Here is an 18,719-nt window from a genome sequence, read left to right as displayed (position 1 = left end):
ATACTGCAAGTACATTTTTTTTTTTCAGCTGCGCTTGATAAGCAATAATAATAGTCTGTTCAAGTCAGTTCGCTCTTAAAAACACCCGAATAAAAGCAACTGTATTGGATTTCTTAATTTCATGTATCGTTGGAAATCTTTTCCATCTTCAAATTTTTTTATTCAAACCCACATCCTGACTGACGGGATGGTGTCGATATTTTCTCGTCTACCTTCATGACGTCATAGAAGTAAATCCATTTGTATGGAAAAACAGGCTTTTCTGGTGGGAAAACAAATGGAACGGGCACTCCCATGGGTTTTTCTTTTCGGAAAATTTGGAATATCTTTCTTTTCAAAGGTACATGTATTCCTCTTTTCTCGTCTTTACGGGAATTTGATCGGCAAATCCGCCTTTACCATTTGCTTTCTCACACTATTCCCGTGCTTCTTGATGAAATACGCAGTCGTTTCAAATCAGTGGGAAATGAAATGGGACCATAGTTACGGGCACATTCGGACTTGGGGGCGGGGCGGTGACCTTATTGCCCGAAAAATATTACACAATGCCCGAAAGCGTGAGTGTTGTTCAAACGCACTCAAATCGCAGTAAAAGAAAAAACCTTCACAACTCTAACTGACGTCTAATGAAACTGTTATCATTCCAAAAATAGTTATTTTGAAACTTCGCATACTCTATGACCTCGATCGACAGCCTAGTAAAATCGGAAACTTATAAAAGAAACAGTTAGGTCTTTCCCGTACGAAAAATTCAGGAAAATTTTACATGTAAAACGGCTCTTTGTGGAGCCATTTAAAACGGCTCTTTTCAGAGCAACCACAAAAACAAAAATTGTGGTCTTCGTTTGCTTTTATTCTTTTGTCATTACTTTGTTGATGAACCTAATACACATATCGCGGATTTCCGCGATACACATTTAAACGATATATATATGGCTTTACCAAAATAGAATACCTGGATCCTTATGTCATTTGACCTTAACTCCATTTTGACAAGGCAAACGTCAGAGAAAGTAGCCCACAAGCCTGGCCTTGACAACCTTTAAGAATGTTTTTCCCCGAGTACTCTTGCCCAAATCATCAGCGTTTTGCCCGAAAAATTACAAAAATGTCTGAAACTAGGGGAGGCTGCAACGCCCCGCCCCCCGCCCCACCCCGTACGCCTATGAATGGGACCGACCGTTTCACTGGAAAGTTTTCAGATGCTGTCCAATGGTACACGTTCATCCCGTCTTTATATTTGTACAGTTCCATTCAGCGGATAGACTGTTCACAGTCCCCTATTTTTCCGTGAGATAGTAGATGTCGATCGTTAACGTTGAATTCGACGGGCCGCCATCTTTGTCTCTTGATGCGAGCGAAACTGGGGAGAGTACAAAATGCCCGTGAGTAGGGGTGGTGGAGGGCACGGCGAGCGGATTTTTTCCGCCCCGTCACCCTGACGCTATTAACCCCACCGCCACTACCCACGGACATTTTGTACTCTCCCCAGTTTCGCTCGCATTAAGAGACCAAGATGGCGGCCCGTTTGAGACTTGCTAACTCAACGATCGACATCTACGATCTCACGGAAAAATAGGGGACTGTGAACAGTCTACTTAGCGGAAAATTCTTACCAATTTTAATTATTATAATTACGGTCACCCAACTAGCTTTTTAGTTATTTTGGGTGTCCCACTACTGTATGTACTGTACTGTTTATTTATTTATAATTATAATCTTGTAAATTCTCTTAGTCGTTTACAGTAGTAGAAATAAACTGTTGTTGTTGTTGTTGTTGCTGTCCACGCAAATGGAAAGCAGTCCTCCAGGGTGCTCCTTGTTTCTCCTGCATTCGCTCACCGACCATACCCGAGCTTTTTGTGTTTAATGCCGCCTCTGCTTCAGTTTACTGATCATTGCTGGAAATGAAATGTTTTTATGCGTCTTTTCAAATGAAATCATTGTCCGTTGTTCAAAGCCCAATGGCTAACCCAGGATTAGCGAGAATTTTGATATCATTTTTTGTAACTTCCGGTGAGGTTTTCTATTAATTTTAATTAGATTGTTTACCCTTCAGTTTTCAGTTTGAATCATCTCAAACTATACAAAACATAAGCAGTGAAAAACATTTTTACAGAAGAAAATTAATACTTTGGTTAACTTTTAAAACAGGCTTAGTGTTAACCGGCTTTGGAACAACCCGGCTCACAGCGGTGTTTCGAGTGTTGGCTGTTCGGAGTCTGAAAATACTGTATGACGACTTACATGCTATTGCTAAACACTGCTGGAGCAATTACTGACTCTAAATTTAGAAGCTAATCTCGTGCAAGTTTCAAAAAAAGTTATTTACGTGGGAAGATGAAAATTAGTGATGTTTAATTATTCATGGAAGCCTGCGCCAAGTTTTTTTTTCCGTTGGAAACGTTTCAAGATGCGTTGGAGCTTCACCTTGAAAAATACACCTGTTGGTTTTCACCACTGCTACAACACAAGGATATTCAAGGAGTTTCTAAAGAATGCTTTTTTTAACAAAGAAAAGGTGGCCAGCACAGGAAAGATTGGGAAGGACTGTTGACGATCTCATTAACAACTGAGTTGTTCCTGTTTCTAGAGAAGCAGATGTTAAATACGACAACGGAAGTCTATTAGACTAACGCCATAAATTTGACAAGGAATCACTCACAGAATGTCCTCCTTTTAAAACCTATTTATTTTGCTCAGGCATGTTACAATTACTCTGATATTATGCCGTGATAGTGTCCGGCATTTTAGTACAAGTATGTGCACCGAAGACATTTGAAATTACATTTCCATAAGCCCGTCAGCCCGACAGTATGGTCGTAGATGATCTACAAGGCGTTCCATGAAGTTAAGTTCTTACAGCATACCTTGAAAGTTAGAGCAGGGCACAATTCCTTAATTATGGGAGACGGTGACGGAGACTGGCGAAAGAACGCGACAAAAACATACGTAAAAAATTGGTAAAAAGGAATTAAATGGTTGTCACTGGCTAAAAATATGGTTATCGGACGTTTCGGCCACTACTGTTGCCTTCTTCAACAAAAGATGGAAAATGCAAATGTTAAACGGCGTCCTGCTAGAATATGTAAAAGATGTGTGATAACATGCCTGGCTACACACCGAACATTTTTAAAAACATACGTACCTATTTCAAAGTTTGCTGAACATGTCAAGGGGATAAAAACCGACCCGAGCTAATACAGAAACCCACGCGTTTTGACCATCTCTCCCATCTTGTTGACATCTTGTTCCCGCTTTGCTCCCACCTTCTCAAGCAAAGCTGCATCAGTTACTATATTTGTAAAAGTAAGTTGCATTTGGGCCACATTGCCGCAGCTTATCATGATTATAAAACAATTGGGAGAATTGCTACTCCCCTAGGATGAGATGCTAGTAGATGACCAAAGTAACCCCCGGCATTTTGGTTTAAGTTGCCCTGAGAGTCCGCCTTTCGCCGGTACCTAATTATACTTATGGTGTGTCTTAACAAAAACACACACGTACTTGGTCAGGGGTTCATACAACCACCCCGTTAACACAACCAGACTTTGTTCCCTCGTTATTGGTAGGTGTTCCAAGTTCCGTTTATACTCCTCGTCAACTGTGCCAGCTCGAATTTCTTTAGTTCACTGTAGATGACGCTTCTCTCTCTCCCAACCCCTCTCTATAATTTCGATCCGCTGAGAAACTGCTGGGAGATCCGTGGATCAGTAAACAGTTACAGCAGACTCTGAATGAGAAAGACGTGAACAAAAACACTTATCTAGAAAAGTCAAGTTCTTCTAGTTAATTTATTTCACACAATTCCCTTACAATTACAACATCCGGCGGTAGATATGAATTGTCAAACAAAGAAACGACGCAAACAACTTTACGCCCCCTGTTGGGGAAGAGGATCAAGAGGCACCTCGATATAAGGTGAAGCGAGTTAACTCTCTCCATCAGATGAAGATAGTTCTTATTCGTCCACTGTGGCCTTGCGATATAGACGTCGCCGTCTTGGACCGGATGCACACAAATGTCCGGTCAACCTGGTAATAACAAAAAATATAATTAAATATTATTTCAGCTACATTAATCAGAGCAGACAAGCTTTTAAGTGTCCTAGCTAAGCCGTCACTGAGTTGCGATCGCTCCAATATTCATTGCCTGAACAACAACGGTTTAGATCCAAAATATTTCGCAGCCGCTATAAACAAAATTCTACACGACAAACGACAGTCATGTCAGCTCTCAAATTACAAAGTAAGCAGTTTTTATAGGTCTAAGTGCCTGAGAAAATGCATATTCGTGTGATGGAGAAGAACACCTAAAAGCTCATGCTCTAACTGGCAAACAACGTGTGTCATTATCCAATCCGATTGCAAGAAAGCCTGTCATTGATATGGTTCTATAGATATGATTATCCAAGCAATCAAGGTTAAGGTAGCAGAATTCATTTGAAAGATGATAAAGATGGCTAAGCTAAGAGCAACAAGAAGAAAGAATGGACTGTTGCGAGGTTAAAGCGAAAATGAGAATGTTTTATTGTTTGCGTGTTTCAACGTTGGAACAAGTAGGATGATGAACGATGCAGTTTAATGAAACCTGACAGTGAAGTGATCAAAGATGCAGACAATTCGAGCCGACAATAAAGAAAAATATGAATAAAAAAGCGGCTCTAATTAAACGCCTACAATTTAAGATGACAGACTGTAATTTACGACAGGTTCTCCAAGAAAGGGATTCGATATTTTCCGTTCCTATTTTCTTTGATGTCACGATTCTTAAAAGACACCGCCAGATTGAGATTATCAGTATGAGACAAACTGACTGCAAGTATAGAAGGAGAAGCACAAATACAACCACTAAGATGGCAATTAATTTTGGATAAACCAAGCACATAATCCTCTGGCCACCTGCTTCAATAAACAATCAATACCTGCTGTGAGCGACCATTCTACATACAAAGCGAGGGCACGTTCAAATCGCCTGCTGAAAGGCACCTTGAAGACAGCCTTCACATTTGACTGCCAAATTCCTTATTGCGCAATACTAAGCCTCCGAAACGAGCCACGACACCTTAACCAGTTAATGAAGGCAAATTAAAAATGCAAAGTGAAACTACCCAAGGAAAGCAATAACTCGAGGGTGAAAAAGATCTACAAAGGTGACGCTGCGCTACTTCGGCATTCTTCGTTGATGTTGCGCTAAATTTTCCTCTTTTGCCTCACCATGATTTCTTGCAACATGTGCATGACAGTAGATTTGAGATCTTTTGGAGGATAAAATCTACCAGAAGTTTCCTATTTCTTTTAATCTCTGGTCAATGTACCCAGAACAACGTATCACTTTATATTTCAATAAATGTTACAAATGTTTAATTAGGCAACAGGTACACATACCGCTCTTTTCGGATTCAACATTCTCTAATTTGTAGCCGCACTACTTCTCGACCATCTAGTGACGGTTTGAAATCTGTATGGATGAACTCCCTAATGTTTGCTGTAAAACGATTCTTTGAAACTCACTTTAGCTCTTAATACTCTCTTAGAAGATTGAAATATTTCAATACGCATACCTCGTACTGAAAATCGTTTCTTTTTTACGAAGAAAACCACCGCAATGGCCTCACGTTCAGAGCATCGTCACCGTCACGTAAGTTATATTTTTACGCACAGGTTTGCAAAGCTCAGTAGCCCTGCTAGAGCAACTTTGTCTTCAAATATTGACCCAGGTTCGAGTACGGGAAAGGAAACACTTGTCTTTGTATCGTATGCGAAACAACAAAAACTTCTAGTTGAGAGCACCAGGAGCACGTTTTACTGATGTAAGAGATGATACTATGACCGCAACCGAACGTGTTTCCCGCATAAAATGAAAATAAACTCAACTAAAGTTTACGACCGCAAGAATTCACTAGAAACTTCTCCATTTGTTTCCGTCATTGTCGCCAATCTTGATCATTTCAACCAGTAAGCTTACCCCTGCTCAAGAAATTTCTTAATTATGAATACCCGACGTTATAACAATAATTTGCCTCGGGTCAGTTCTAGATTATTCCCCGTAATTCGTCTGATGTCGAGTGATTTTGAACGGAACGCTGAACACTTCTAATATCTTGGTTGTGGTGGCTTGTTCATTTAATCGTGCATGTTTTAGTTTTGGAAGGACGTAAAAACCTACATTTGTTTATTTTATTTATTCAGAGCCAATCGCAAAGAAAATGCAAAAGAAATTCCTTCACAGCAGTGAACAAATCAAAATTGAAAAAAGCAGATTCAAGCAAACCGCTGCCGTTTAAAACTGACCTCCTAAATCAAACATTCCGATTTTGACTGTTACGCATCCGTCTCTAGGCCAGTTCTTTCAATAACCATTTAATATCAAAAATTCTAGCTTATAAAAGAATAAGTAAAAAATAAAACGGAGTCGGGAGGAAGGAACAGGTCAGAAATGAACCAGCGTCGAAACATCCTTTTATTTTTTCTTCACCAAAAAGCCTAAGTGTTATGGAGTGCTATATGACGAAAAGAATGAAGAGCTGACTCACGAGTGTTTAATAGCCAGACAACCGAAGAAACATTTGACAATTTTTTTCACATTAAATACCACATTACTCCTGAAATAGAATTCCCGACGCGTAATAAAATCGAGAGCATGACAGACTCGAGTAAGAGCACAACGGTATCTATTGAAATTTTTAACAAGGTTGTTATGTTGAAAAAACCGCTTTTCAGGAACTACAGCTATATAATGGTGGCGCGACAATCACAGCGCGTAAGAAGCAACATGCTCGAGGCGCTGCTTATTCAAAACTCAAGCCGGCGGCAGTGTATTTTTGTTTTGCTCAGCGGTTAGCTGGAATTTCTTTCTTCTGCGTCGCCTACTGATAAACGGCCATTGTGTCGAGTTTGGATTGGAGTAATACAAAGGAACAAGAAAGTGTGTAATTTAATATCCGGTATTCTTTCTTCGACAAGACTTGTGCTGAGAGCATTCGGAAGTAGACGCGCAAAGAAGGTGAAAGAATCTCGCCTTCAACTTGACGAGGCAACAGCTGTCAAGAAACGTATTCATAATTCATATCGGTTAAATTAAAACAAGACAAGAGAGAGATGAATTAAAAGTAAGACATCCTAACGCAAACTCGGCAATTGATTTCAAACCCGACAAGGGTTTTTTTTTTTGACGAAAAACTAGCGCGCGTCGACCAAAAGTCGGTTAATTCAACGAAGGCGCTAGACAGTCTTCAGGATTTTCAAAATAATTCGATTAAAACAACCAAGCCTTATCGTGTTGTGACGACATAAATATTGCAAAAGTTCGAGAGACGCTTCACTCTGTTAAGTCGAAGAAAACATTTCAGTGGATGCATTGAGAATTTTGAGGCTCAGATTTTTTTTCCCGTTATCCCAATGGTTTCAAGCTATCAGTGCCCAAATAAGACATTCCTATAAGTTCAGGTATTGCGAAAGTGGACGCTAGTGTGTAGTTACCGCCGCATCACCTGCCTTCCAAGTGTAATGAGGGCGAATTAAGAATCAAGCGACTTGTTGATGTTTTTTTAAGTTTGTGTGAGTAGCATACTCTTTAACGACCTACCCTACTCGAGCCTAAACTAACAAAGCTTGTAGAGATCTGGGATAAGTATCCAACAAAAGCCCTTAAATCGTTACACCGTAATTACTCGGAGAGTCTGCCCTGAAGAAAAAAAAAAGAAATCCCATCATCAGGTTGGCAATGAATCGATGAAACCCGCGGGTATTATGCTTGTAGTAATTGTTATTTTACGTCCACGAATTCGCAACGGTATTGCACAAAAGCCGACTTAGGATTACAAAAAAATTTCCACAGAACGAGACATGCAAACGATTCACGTAGGATTATTAAAAACCTCTGTGTTCAAACCGAAACAATTACCGATGTAAATACACGTGACGGTAAGTTTATTCCTCTTTAACGCGAAGTACTTAAACAAAAGCAATTTATTTCGGAGGGGGTGACAGTGTGCCAAAAAAAAAAAACAAAAAAAACGAGAGGAAACGTGAGTGAATTTTCCTTGACATTCCGCCCACCTCGAGGAGTGCGGGATGTCATTTTACGGGAACATACAAGCAGAATTCACACGATTATAAAGCTTGTTAGGTCGCCTAAACGAACCAAAACAAAGCGTTTTGGTGGCTGCCGCTACGAACATTTGGTTGTTGGCAGAGATTTGGGCAGCAGTAGCAGGTGTAATGGGTGAGATTGCAGTGAGTGCGTTTTTTGTCATTTCACACCCAAACCAGTACCAGTCGAAATCACGTGACCCGCCAGTGTCGGTCTCATTTGATAGGCCACTTGATTATAGACTCGGCTTGTAATTAGCATACGGTGTCAAGGCAAGAAGGAAGCCCAAAAACCTGTATGATTGAATCGCTTCAAGGCGGTTAATTCCATGGCTGGAAACGAACTTTCGCGTTCGCCAGCGCGCGACGCCAGTCATCTATAGCCCGAGATCGCGGCTGAATGTGGCTTGAAAACAGCTCAAATCACGAAAAATGGCGGACAATCGAAGGCCGTCCTCGGTGCCTTCAGAGGACTTTTATAAAACGCGTATGGCCAACTCAAGTAATATTTCGCGCAAGTCTTCGATGCAAGCTGGTACCGAAACATCACAGATCGTCTGTGCGGACCGATCGCTCTTCATTTTCTCGAAGGAAAATTTTATTAGAAAAATATGCCGTACGATCGTCGAGAGTAAAGTATCCTTTGATGCGAGCGAAACGTCTTTGTACAAAATGTTCTCTCTGGTTTGGCGTTGTCTGTGAGTTTGTTGTCGTCTACCGCCGCAGTTGAGCGTGCGTGCTGAGGACCCTTGTCAGTGTGTAACGTTGTGAAGTCTTGGTTAAATTTTCCTGGTCAATTTGTGCTGTTTCAGTGGCGTGTTCCTGTGAGATTTTATTTTTTAGTTTTACGTATATGTGCGTTTGTGTTCGTATCATATATTCCTTAACTGAAGACAAGCCTTTTGAATATTTCATTTTATTGACCATCTTTGTCAATTGCATCCTACTCGCCGCAAATACTCCGCTGCCGAACAACGACAAGTCCGATCTGAACCAAAAACTAGTAAGTAGAAACTTGGAGATTTCTGAAACACAGAGCGACGCTGAACGCAGGATCGTTCTGCGGTCGTCCTTACTACACTTGCTTGGACGAAAGTGAATCACTCTCTCACACTTGTTATTGTTCCTGCTTTTTCCTAGGAAGATGCCGAAGTATATTTATTAGCAATATTCTGCCTAGAAGCCGTATTAAAAATTATAGCTCTTGGATTTGTACTACACGCCGACTCGTACCTTCGGAACGGATGGAACGTTTTGGATTTCGTGGTGGTTGTAACAGGGTAAGTATGTATACAGTATACATGTGTGTGTATATTTATGCAGTATAATGCCTGCGCTCTTTATTCAACCATGTATGTCGTTGTAATTTTCACTCGTAAATTTCAATATTTAAACAAGCTTTCACTCCCTTACCAAAAATGTCGCAGGGCAAGTTTACGACATGTATCTGATTGTGAGTTCGTTAGGCCACAATCGATCTAGTTTCGCTAAACGAGTCAGCTTGAAATGTACACGGCGTGTTAACGGCAGCGAAACGCACGGAAATGTCTACCGCTTGACGACTAAGCATAGCATTGGGCAATTACACCAGCTATAAACATGACAACCAAACATGCTAAACCGAGCGATATTGAGTCTAGTTCACACTGCCCGAGTGTTTACGTCACTTTCGACTGTGCCAAAGCTGCGCCAGTTAACGAAACGCAAAACACGAGAACCTTAGTGAACGTGTATGCGAAACTCGCTCAACCGAAACACGGAGACAAAAAGCAACACTAGTCACTAGTCACGCATATCCCGACTGTGAACTGCAGACGACCTCATGGCATGATTCTTGTAAAAAGTTGCTTTTATTCTTCTGAAAGCTGATTGTCCAAGTCAGGCAACTTGTAGAGGAGGAAATTGTATTTCCATTAGCCGATTATCGCTTCACCGTTCGCCCTGCCGGGTGACGAATTTCGTTATATCAATTCTTCACGCGATCCTAGATACTACTTCAAGCGCATCAACAATAAAACCGACACTTTCTTTAATTACCCAATTCGCTATGATTGTCAAACAGAGTATTTTCTTAGAGTCGGAGTTAGTCGGGCATTCCCGCATTGCACACAATTCCTCCACGCCAAAACTCGCCGGTGTTCAATTATTTAACGTCGCTAGAGTAAATAGCCATGTTATATAAAAAGTCAAAACACAAGTGCTAGTACATCTATTACACCTAAAACTTGCTGTATTCTCAAAATAGAAATCGATGGCTAAATCACGTCTACATAAGCGACCGAGTACGAGTATTGAGGAAACCCTCAATTAAACAGTAATATCAGTACAAAGTAAGCAGCTACTCCACACGATTAAAATAAAACTCGAAAAATAAGTGACGATGCAAGTTCGAGTTTAGTTATCCAGCTCTACGCAACAAAATGCATTACTCCGCTCGTCTGGCTACCAGCTGTAGCAATTCCCGCGAAAAACAGGTTCTTTTCCCGGCAATGTTCCTTTGCAGGTACCGCGGCTTAATATGCCTTGCATAACACAACTCCGCGCCTACGCACAAAAAAACTGAGTCATAAGAAAATAATTCCGCCAAATAAAATTTCTCACGTGGTATCTATGGTAACAAGCGTGTTGTAGAAGACTAGAGAAGTGAAAAAAGGGTTTAAGTACAAACAACCCGCTAGTTTTGAAACTTTCTCGAAGTAAATAAAACATTTTCGAAAGCTGCATTAAAACAACGTTCAACATTATCACTTCCACAATAGATACTTTCGAAGGAAACGAACTTTGGTCGTTGCAATTTTTATTTGTCGTTTAAGCAGGCAATCGAGCGTGAAATGTTAATTGAAATTTACTTTATAACCCAAAAGGCAAAGTTATATGGCCGGTCCTGCGACCAAATACTTCAAGTTCCGCAGTTCCCTCGCTTTAAAACCAATTGTTGACAGAATGGGTGATAAATTATTAAGAGCGGCGCGGCGCTCGCCAGGCACAGTTTTTGCACTACACCTGTCAAAAGCTCCTAGGGAAACCAAAAAAACTGCCATTTTATCGCTAAACGAAGAATTTCTGTCGCAATTCACCGCAAACAATTTAAACCAAGTGCGAATACTGATTTATTATTGACAAGAAGACAGTTCTAAAGCAGCCTGTTTCTGTATATTTACATTACAAAACTATTTTATGTAAATCTGTCACATCTTCATACTAAGACCCATGACAAAGACACTGGCTTTTTCTCGTTTGAATATAAATGCTTAGAACTGAGGTTAAGGAAAATAGGATAAACAAACAGTAATTGTTAGTTTTTCGTACAAAGGAAAATGCTAACAAGGTCGAGGATGTAATTGTTTCACTGAATAATGATGGTGAACACATCAAGGTGGTTTAACTTTCATGCCATCGTTTGAGTAATTGACAGGTTTTGCAAAATCGTTTCACAGCAAAGACTTTCAGAATCATCAAAGAAATCCATATTAGAGGGTTTATATTTACTTGAACATTTCTCAGTTTGTTGAACTTATGAACTATTGCCTTAATTCGTTGAAGCAAAATAAGCTTATCGTGCAATTCTTTAAAATATTCTCAGCCTGATTGAAAGTGCAGTTTTGATATCTTTCTAAAGGTGAAGAACGGCTTTCAACAGGAATGAAGCATTGATTAATCAACCTTACAATCAATCTGTATTGTACGTTCTAGTGGAAAATGTCAGTTGAAGTTGCAATTATAAAGTTATTGACATTTATGTTTACATAAATGGATGTATGTTAATGCAAATTTGTAGTTTGAGTTCTGCTTACACTTTGTTCATTTCTGCTTAGTTGGAAACTTAACTTCACGGCATAATTGGAAAAATTAGAATCTATGTTCTTTTAGAAGTCGAATCAAGATGTCTTGATAAAGTAGGAACAACGCTAGCTAACACAGTTTACTAGATCCTTACGAGCAGAATTTTTTCACTGCTGTTTCAGTATATATAATTATTAAAAGCAAGCAAACCAGAGGCTATTTTTCGAGTGCAAGTTGTCATGGTGACACACAGTTAAGTTGGCAATGCACACTGCTATAATTATTGTAGGAAAAAACAACACTTAAATGAACATAATTAAATGCCTTGTACATTTAGTCACTTAAAATGTAACTTAGTGTTTTCTTTGAAAATTATACTAATTATTATCATGATATTGCATCGTTCTTTGTGGCAAATATGTAACGAAAAAAAAAAGAAAAGGCATACAGCAAAGAATTGGCCTTTTTCCTAATCATTTATACTGGAAAAGAATGGATGACCACAGCAAAAATGCTAATCAATAGTTTCTGGATTGAAGACAAGTATTATTACTTACACATCCCACACCATCAAAATTGGCAATTCAAGTGATTTTTTCCTCATCACTGAAAGTTGCTCAATAAAGAGGAAACGTAATCATATTATTCACATGACTTTAGCCAAAGAAAAGCACAGAAAATGACACCAAACTATAGCAGATAACCAGCATGCAAAGACAGTCGTGTCTGCTAGCCTGGGGCAAGTGAATTTTGCAGTCAGGATAGTGGAGTCCATCCTTCACTTGTCTAATGGGCTAAAAAAAGTTTTCAAACAGAATTCAAATTGCAGATTGAAGTCCTGTAAGAGATGAAATTGTTTGGAGCTAGTGAAAATGACTTTCAAGCTAGTACATCATGGTTACAACTTGCCCGAAGGGCCAGCCTAAACATTGGTTTTCTTTGCAACCGCCACCCTGGTAACACAATCATAACAAATCACAAGTTAAATTTTTTTTATTCTGAGGTTGACTACTGTATGCAAATTCAGTACAAATGAGCAAAAAACTCATAAGATGTGTGACACTGCAGATAAATTAGATATAAGGCTCAAAAGGCTCTTAAAAGTGTCAAATATTCTCTGGTCATCTAAATGTTTCGGGCTTAGCCCTTCTTCCACCTCCTGAAGAAGGGCTACTGGTAAGCCCGAAACGTTTAGATTACCAGAGAATATTTGACACTTTTAAGAGCCTTTTAAGCCTTATATCTAATTTACTGTATGCAAATATTATGCATATTATCACTGATCTGTTAAATGCCAGTCAATGTCAGCACATGAATGGAGCAAAGCCAAACTAAAATTATTTGATTGTAGCTATAGAGAACATATCCAAAGTTACAGACATTAACTACGTAATAATCAATTTTCATGTACGTAACAAGTATGCATAGTCATGTGACATTCCTATAAAAGGGACAACTTGACACCCTTTCAAATCTAAAACTTAATTCATTTCACATTTCCTCTCTTTGCTATTTCAAAGCCAGTCAAGAACAAAGGCCCCAATGCAAATGATATGGTCTAGAATTGTTATTCCCCAAAAAGAATCAAGAATCAATGTAGTTTACACTTAAAAGGTTTCAACCACCTTACAAATATGTAGGCTATAGCCAGGATTTGAAACATGGGCATCCAAAATGTGCCGTAGAAATATGCTGAAGATGAAAAATGTGCTGCATATGAAAATAAAACAATTTTCTTTAAGTGGCCATCCACAGGATTCCTACATGCCTGTCTGGCTAAAAGCCTGCAAATATGTGTAAAAGGCTACTATTAAGAGCTATACAAACAAAACAGAAAAAAACAACCGCATGTACATACATTGTTGTACAGTAACTAACCACAAATACATATTATCGCATTTTTGTATGACTGAGAAGTAAACAAAAAGAAATAATTTTCCATTTCTGTATACTATGAAAGGCTCCTAACCAAAATGTTTTTTGTGTCAGTTAAATATTTAATGACAGTCACTAATAAACAGTGGACAAAATTTTTACATTTTTAATTTTCTAAATTCATTTTTTATTTTTGGTAATGGTCCTTTTTTGTGAAAAAAAAAGGAACCATTTTTTGTAAAAAAAATAAAAGGCAAATTAGCGCTCCCTTTTTAATGACACCAATTTTCAAGCACACTAGTAGGCATCTTGAGTTATTTATTCAGTGGGGCCCTGTTAATTCAGTCACCAATGGCCACAAAATTCTGGCCATATTAAAGGGCGGGGGTACGGGGGGCATATCAAAAGGTTCTTTAAATAAGAAAATGACTGACTGAGTTTTTGTGTAGGCCAGAATAAAATGGCCAAAATAACAAGGTGACTGTATTAATGGGGTGGTGGTAAGGCAGAGTTCCACTGTATCATGACATCAATTTGTTTAAAAGTTAATTTCCTTTACTTACAAAGTTGTGTTAGGTAGATTCCAGGTGTGTATTAGAAAGAGATTTTAAACTTCCCAGTACTTGTTCAACTGAAATGGTCATTAAAATAATTGGTACAAATGTAGATAATTTTACTACAGCACATACCTTTTAAATGTGAGGAAATCACAGGTTCAGGGGCTGTGACAGTTTTGTGGACCTAAGAAGAATATAAATACTGCACTTTATTATATGGCAAGCTGGTCCTAGATGAAAAGGAGAATTTTGATTGTTTCCCTGGGTGGTCCAAATTTTGCAATGTGGATCCAGGATTCTCCATCTAACGTTGTTGAGTTCTAAGTTCATGTTAACCTACACTTATATGGGCTCTTCCTTGGTGTTTAAGACACAGATGATGTAAAACAATAGAGAACAAAAGGACAAAAGAGTGAGGAAAACAATGAAAACAATGGGCTTGCAGGGCAGTGTTCTATTGTGATGTGTACTGTGTCTGCTACACCAAGCAGGAACCCTTACATGTTCAAATAAAGACTCTGTTCTTAATTACCACCTGGGTTCCACAACCTGTTTGCCTATCTAGAAATATGTCAAATTTTGATTTTTGTTAGGAGACACTCCTTGTCTTTATTGGAAATCTGTGATTCTGAATGGTTCTCATAATAACTTTCTATCAACTGATTTTGCTCCAATGAAGGACTAATGCTTGGCAATATGTCAGCTTTTCCCAAATTTGCTACAGCAGTCACTTTACATTTATCACCTTCAAGTTGATAATCAGCAAGTATCACTGATGCTACAATTATCAGTTGAGCAAGGTACGGCTGAGTTTTGGTGACAAAGTTTTAGACTTAAAATTATGGTGTTGCCTCAGGCAACTTTCCTCATTTCCAGTTGTGGTAACAATTTATCATTGCCTGCAATTTCATGCTCTTTGCTGCCAATGACATCAAAGGCTGACAAGTTGCCTCTGAATACAGAGCCAGCTGCCCATGACCACAACACCAGTTTAACATTAAAAACTGGCCACCAAACTTTTTTGGTAAGCCTTACTCAACTGATAATCATAGTAGAACATGATCAAACAAGTGATGCTATTAAAAGGGAAAATAAACATTCTTGATTTTTGGATTAAAAATACATTAAATTGCTGGTTTTTGACTGCAATCCATTAGAGTGTCTACTAATTAAACAACTTCATAGTAATCACCCTTATTTCCTATGAGCCCTGCAATCAATAATGCACAACCAGGTTGACTATTTACTCTCAGAAAACTTGTTCTTCTGGTCTCTTGTGGTGTCATGCTTATGACTGAGAATGTAGCATATCTTAGGGCTAGGGAATTGCAATAAGTACTCAAAACATTTTGTGATCAAATTGCAGCCTTCTGAGCTTGCCACAACTCAACGTCTTCAATGCTGGAAGTTTGAAAGCTCTAAGAGCTGCAAGAGTGCTCAGGCCATTAAAGTTAGTGTCAGGCATTCCAAGTAAGTCAAAACTTGCTCTGGCTACTGTTACTGTACATATGATCAAGTTTACCAACATGGTAGGCAAACTTATTGAGGGCAAAGTTAGTGACAGACGGACCAACCAACTGACTGACAGACAGACAGACCAACCAACTGACCAACAGACAGACAGACAGACAACCAGCCTTTATTTAAGCATGACAAATGGCCTTGGTAGGAGCAACATACCCTTGGTTCCATATTGTGAAAGAACTAGAACAATTGATGCTCACACTTAATGGGTCTCGGGTGTTAAAGCACAACCCAGTAATAATGTAAGTGCAATGTAAAATAATAATAATAATAATAAAGTATTTATATAGCACCAATCCACTATTTGTCCATGGCGCTTTACATTAAATAAAAAAATATATATTTAAAAAGCTAAAAAAGGGGAGGGGAAAAAATAATAATAAAAAATAATCTAAAAATTAAAAGAGTTAAAAAGCTTGTTTAAAAAGATATGTTTTTAAATGCCGTTTAAAAATGTCAATCGAACTACTGGATCTTAGTTCAAGTGGGATCGAGTTCCATAGTCTCGGTGCCGCCACAGCAAATGCTCTCTCTCCGTATGTTTTCAGTCTAGCTTTCGGGGTCGCCAGAAGGTGTTGAGAGGACGATCTTAATTTCCGTTGAGAGGTGTTGTACTTAAGTAATTCACTGATGTAGTAAGACGCTGTTCCATTGAGAGCTTTGTAGACCAGTAGGAGAATTTTAAAAATTATACGGTAGCAAACAGGTAACCAGTGGAGCTGGGATCGACTTGGGATCGAAGCTGTACTAAATCTGAACAAGGTTTGCACAAATGTTTCTGTAATTTCCTACATGGAGCGATGTCACTTTTGTATGGAACGTTACTTTTCGAAATTTTTTCTGTGGAGCGAAACTTGTCTCGTCTCGTGGAGCGAACTCACTTGGAGCGATGTACATGTAGTGACCGTACAATTCATTTGTTAGGTGCCCCGATGGTTACATGTCAAACAGCTGATAAAATGCAAATTTCTTGAACGGCCAGCAGCGGATTCTTTTCCCTGTCCACCAAATGCTCTTGAAACACATTTTTCGGTCGTACGCAATAAAACGAGGGTATGAAATGTCAATCGCCACGAAGGGCGGTAAAAATATTGGCCTTCAGTTTACCTATTGTTTGTGTTTACAACCGTGACGTGAAATTTTACGACGTTTGTAATCACAAAGGTAATGAAGTGAAGGTAAACTACTATATCAAGAAGTTTATCAATTCTTTGAAGTACAAAGGACATTGTGTCCATCAAATTGTTAGCCTCATTTGATCGATTCTGGGGATTGAATACACCGAAATGAGCAACATGGATTACTCACCGATCATTCACGATGGCTCATGCCGCGGGCTCTTGTCGCTTTTTCCCAACCTTCGACATACTTTTTCCAGTTTCGGTGAAGAAATTCGGTCCACAGTTTGGGTTGGCAGTTCGAGGAAGAATAAACGAGGCCAAACAAGTTAAATAATGAAATTCCTTAGGTCCTTCGCACGCATCCACCGTGAAGGAATGAGACACTGCGACACCCTGGAGCTAGTCCGAGACCACGTTAAAATTTGAACAGCGGAGATTCCCAATAGACTTCAAAATGGCGGCAAAAATGGCGGTCACCGAAAATGGCGGAGAGATGGATTTCGGCTGGAAAGAATTTGTTGGAATTTGTCAGTTATTGACCTTTGAAATAGAAAAACGTTGCCGAACGTCAGTGATAACAATACCGTTAGTTTGTTCTATCGATTCCCATTTTCTTGTTCCACACTTCACCGATGACTCTTCCAGAATTTGGTGTTTGACTCGTTGTGCGAGGTCAGTTACGGTCCTTATCCGCCTCCTTATAATCCTTTAATAGACTGAAGTCTTATTTTACTAAATAGGTATTGGTTGAGTTAGCTCATGGTATAAATGTTTAATGGCACATTCGACGTGGATGCAAGCGGCTTGGCAGATTTGTTTACTGATTAAAAAAAAAACTCAATGATCATTTTTAACCCAAAACTCTAAGGTGTGCGTTAAGTGTCAACAGGTGAAAGCTTACTACCATATCTGAAAAATAAGTATAGTGATTAAAGTTTACTGTACCAGAAAGGGCTTTGCAAGGAGCCCATGACAAGGCGCCCCCATCTCCCATACTAACTGTTGGAGTCAACCCTTTCCCGTATCTTTCTATTTTTAGAATTTGACCTCCCGTTTGTTTTCGCGGCCAGCCTATGAAATGCCCAATCAGAACACACTTATCCATCCAGCCTCAAAGCAGGCTTTTTCGGCTGCAAATTATACGTGAAGGGTGCACTAAATGTTGAGGAAAACAGACAAAGGGCACAGGAATACTGTGATATCAAATCACTGACCTAACATGCCTGATTCTTGTCCTAATTTGCCAAATCGTACCCCTTTGGTAAACTTTAGAGACATATGAGGTATGTTTGGTTCAAAATGGATTTCACCAAAATGCAGGCCATGGTTCAACCAATCTCCCCTGGTATTATGATATTTATACCTAATCGTACTTTTTGTTACGCCTTGGCCGCACATCAGTCGAGCCATGGTTCGTATTTTTGGTGAGAAATAGCCCACCCAAAATACCCATGGTGAGGCCAAACGAGCCTGTTATGCAACAGAAGCTTACCAAAAAGGGTACAATTAGGTATTAACCTACCCAAATTCGGCCAAGTGACCACGATATCATAGCCATATCAGGTCAGTGACTTGATATCCTAAGATATCAGGACAGTAGTCATGGCTTCTGACTGGCTAATTGCATATTTGGGTACAGTAATCTGCTATAAAGTCATTAAAACTGATGTGATAGGATTTATTGGCCAAATTTAGATGTAATAAAACCATTTTGGAATGGTTGAGCAGCATTCTGAGAATGGGAATTTTGGCTCCGTTACCTTCTG

The 18,719-nt window shown here is 39.2% G+C and overlaps 1 protein-coding gene and 1 long non-coding RNA gene across 6 annotated transcripts in view; one reads left to right on the top strand and one right to left on the bottom strand.

The window, feature by feature from the left end:
- Window positions 1–2,671: 2,671 nt before the first annotated feature.
- Window positions 2,672–17,364, bottom strand: LOC110064282 (uncharacterized). Its single transcript, XR_002298316.2, has 4 exons — window positions 17,141–17,364; window positions 14,441–14,492; window positions 3,508–4,034; window positions 2,672–2,924 (listed from the first exon to the last, which is right to left on the bottom strand). It is a non-coding gene; the product is annotated as an uncharacterized LOC110064282 (long non-coding RNA).
- Window positions 8,183–18,719, top strand: part of LOC110064280 (voltage-dependent calcium channel type A subunit alpha-1-like) — a 46,481-nt gene continuing 35,944 nt past the window's right edge. For 2 of the 5 annotated variants that reach the window (XM_089275294.1, XM_020771315.2), the window contains exons 1-4: window positions 8,183–8,729; window positions 8,992–9,096; window positions 9,234–9,373; window positions 15,675–15,778. In XM_089275294.1, coding sequence (XP_089131420.1) covers window positions 8,526–8,729; window positions 8,992–9,096; window positions 9,234–9,373; window positions 15,675–15,778 — 553 coding nt within the window. In that variant the 5' untranslated portion in view covers window positions 8,183–8,525. Of the gene's footprint in view, window positions 8,730–8,991; window positions 9,097–9,233; window positions 9,374–15,674; window positions 15,779–17,417; window positions 17,626–18,719 lie in introns of those variants that run through there. The other 3 variants (XM_089275295.1, XM_020771316.2, XM_089275297.1) reach the window with 2 other exon arrangements.

This window comes from Orbicella faveolata, unplaced genomic scaffold, assembly GCF_042242905.1.
Source record: "Orbicella faveolata isolate gen_17 unplaced genomic scaffold, um_ofav_v1 contig_36, whole genome shotgun sequence".
Classification (NCBI taxonomy): domain Eukaryota; kingdom Metazoa; phylum Cnidaria; class Anthozoa; order Scleractinia; family Merulinidae; genus Orbicella; species Orbicella faveolata.
The sequence above is the reverse complement of the archived record's forward strand: the minus strand, read 5'-3'. Positions and strand labels throughout refer to the sequence as shown.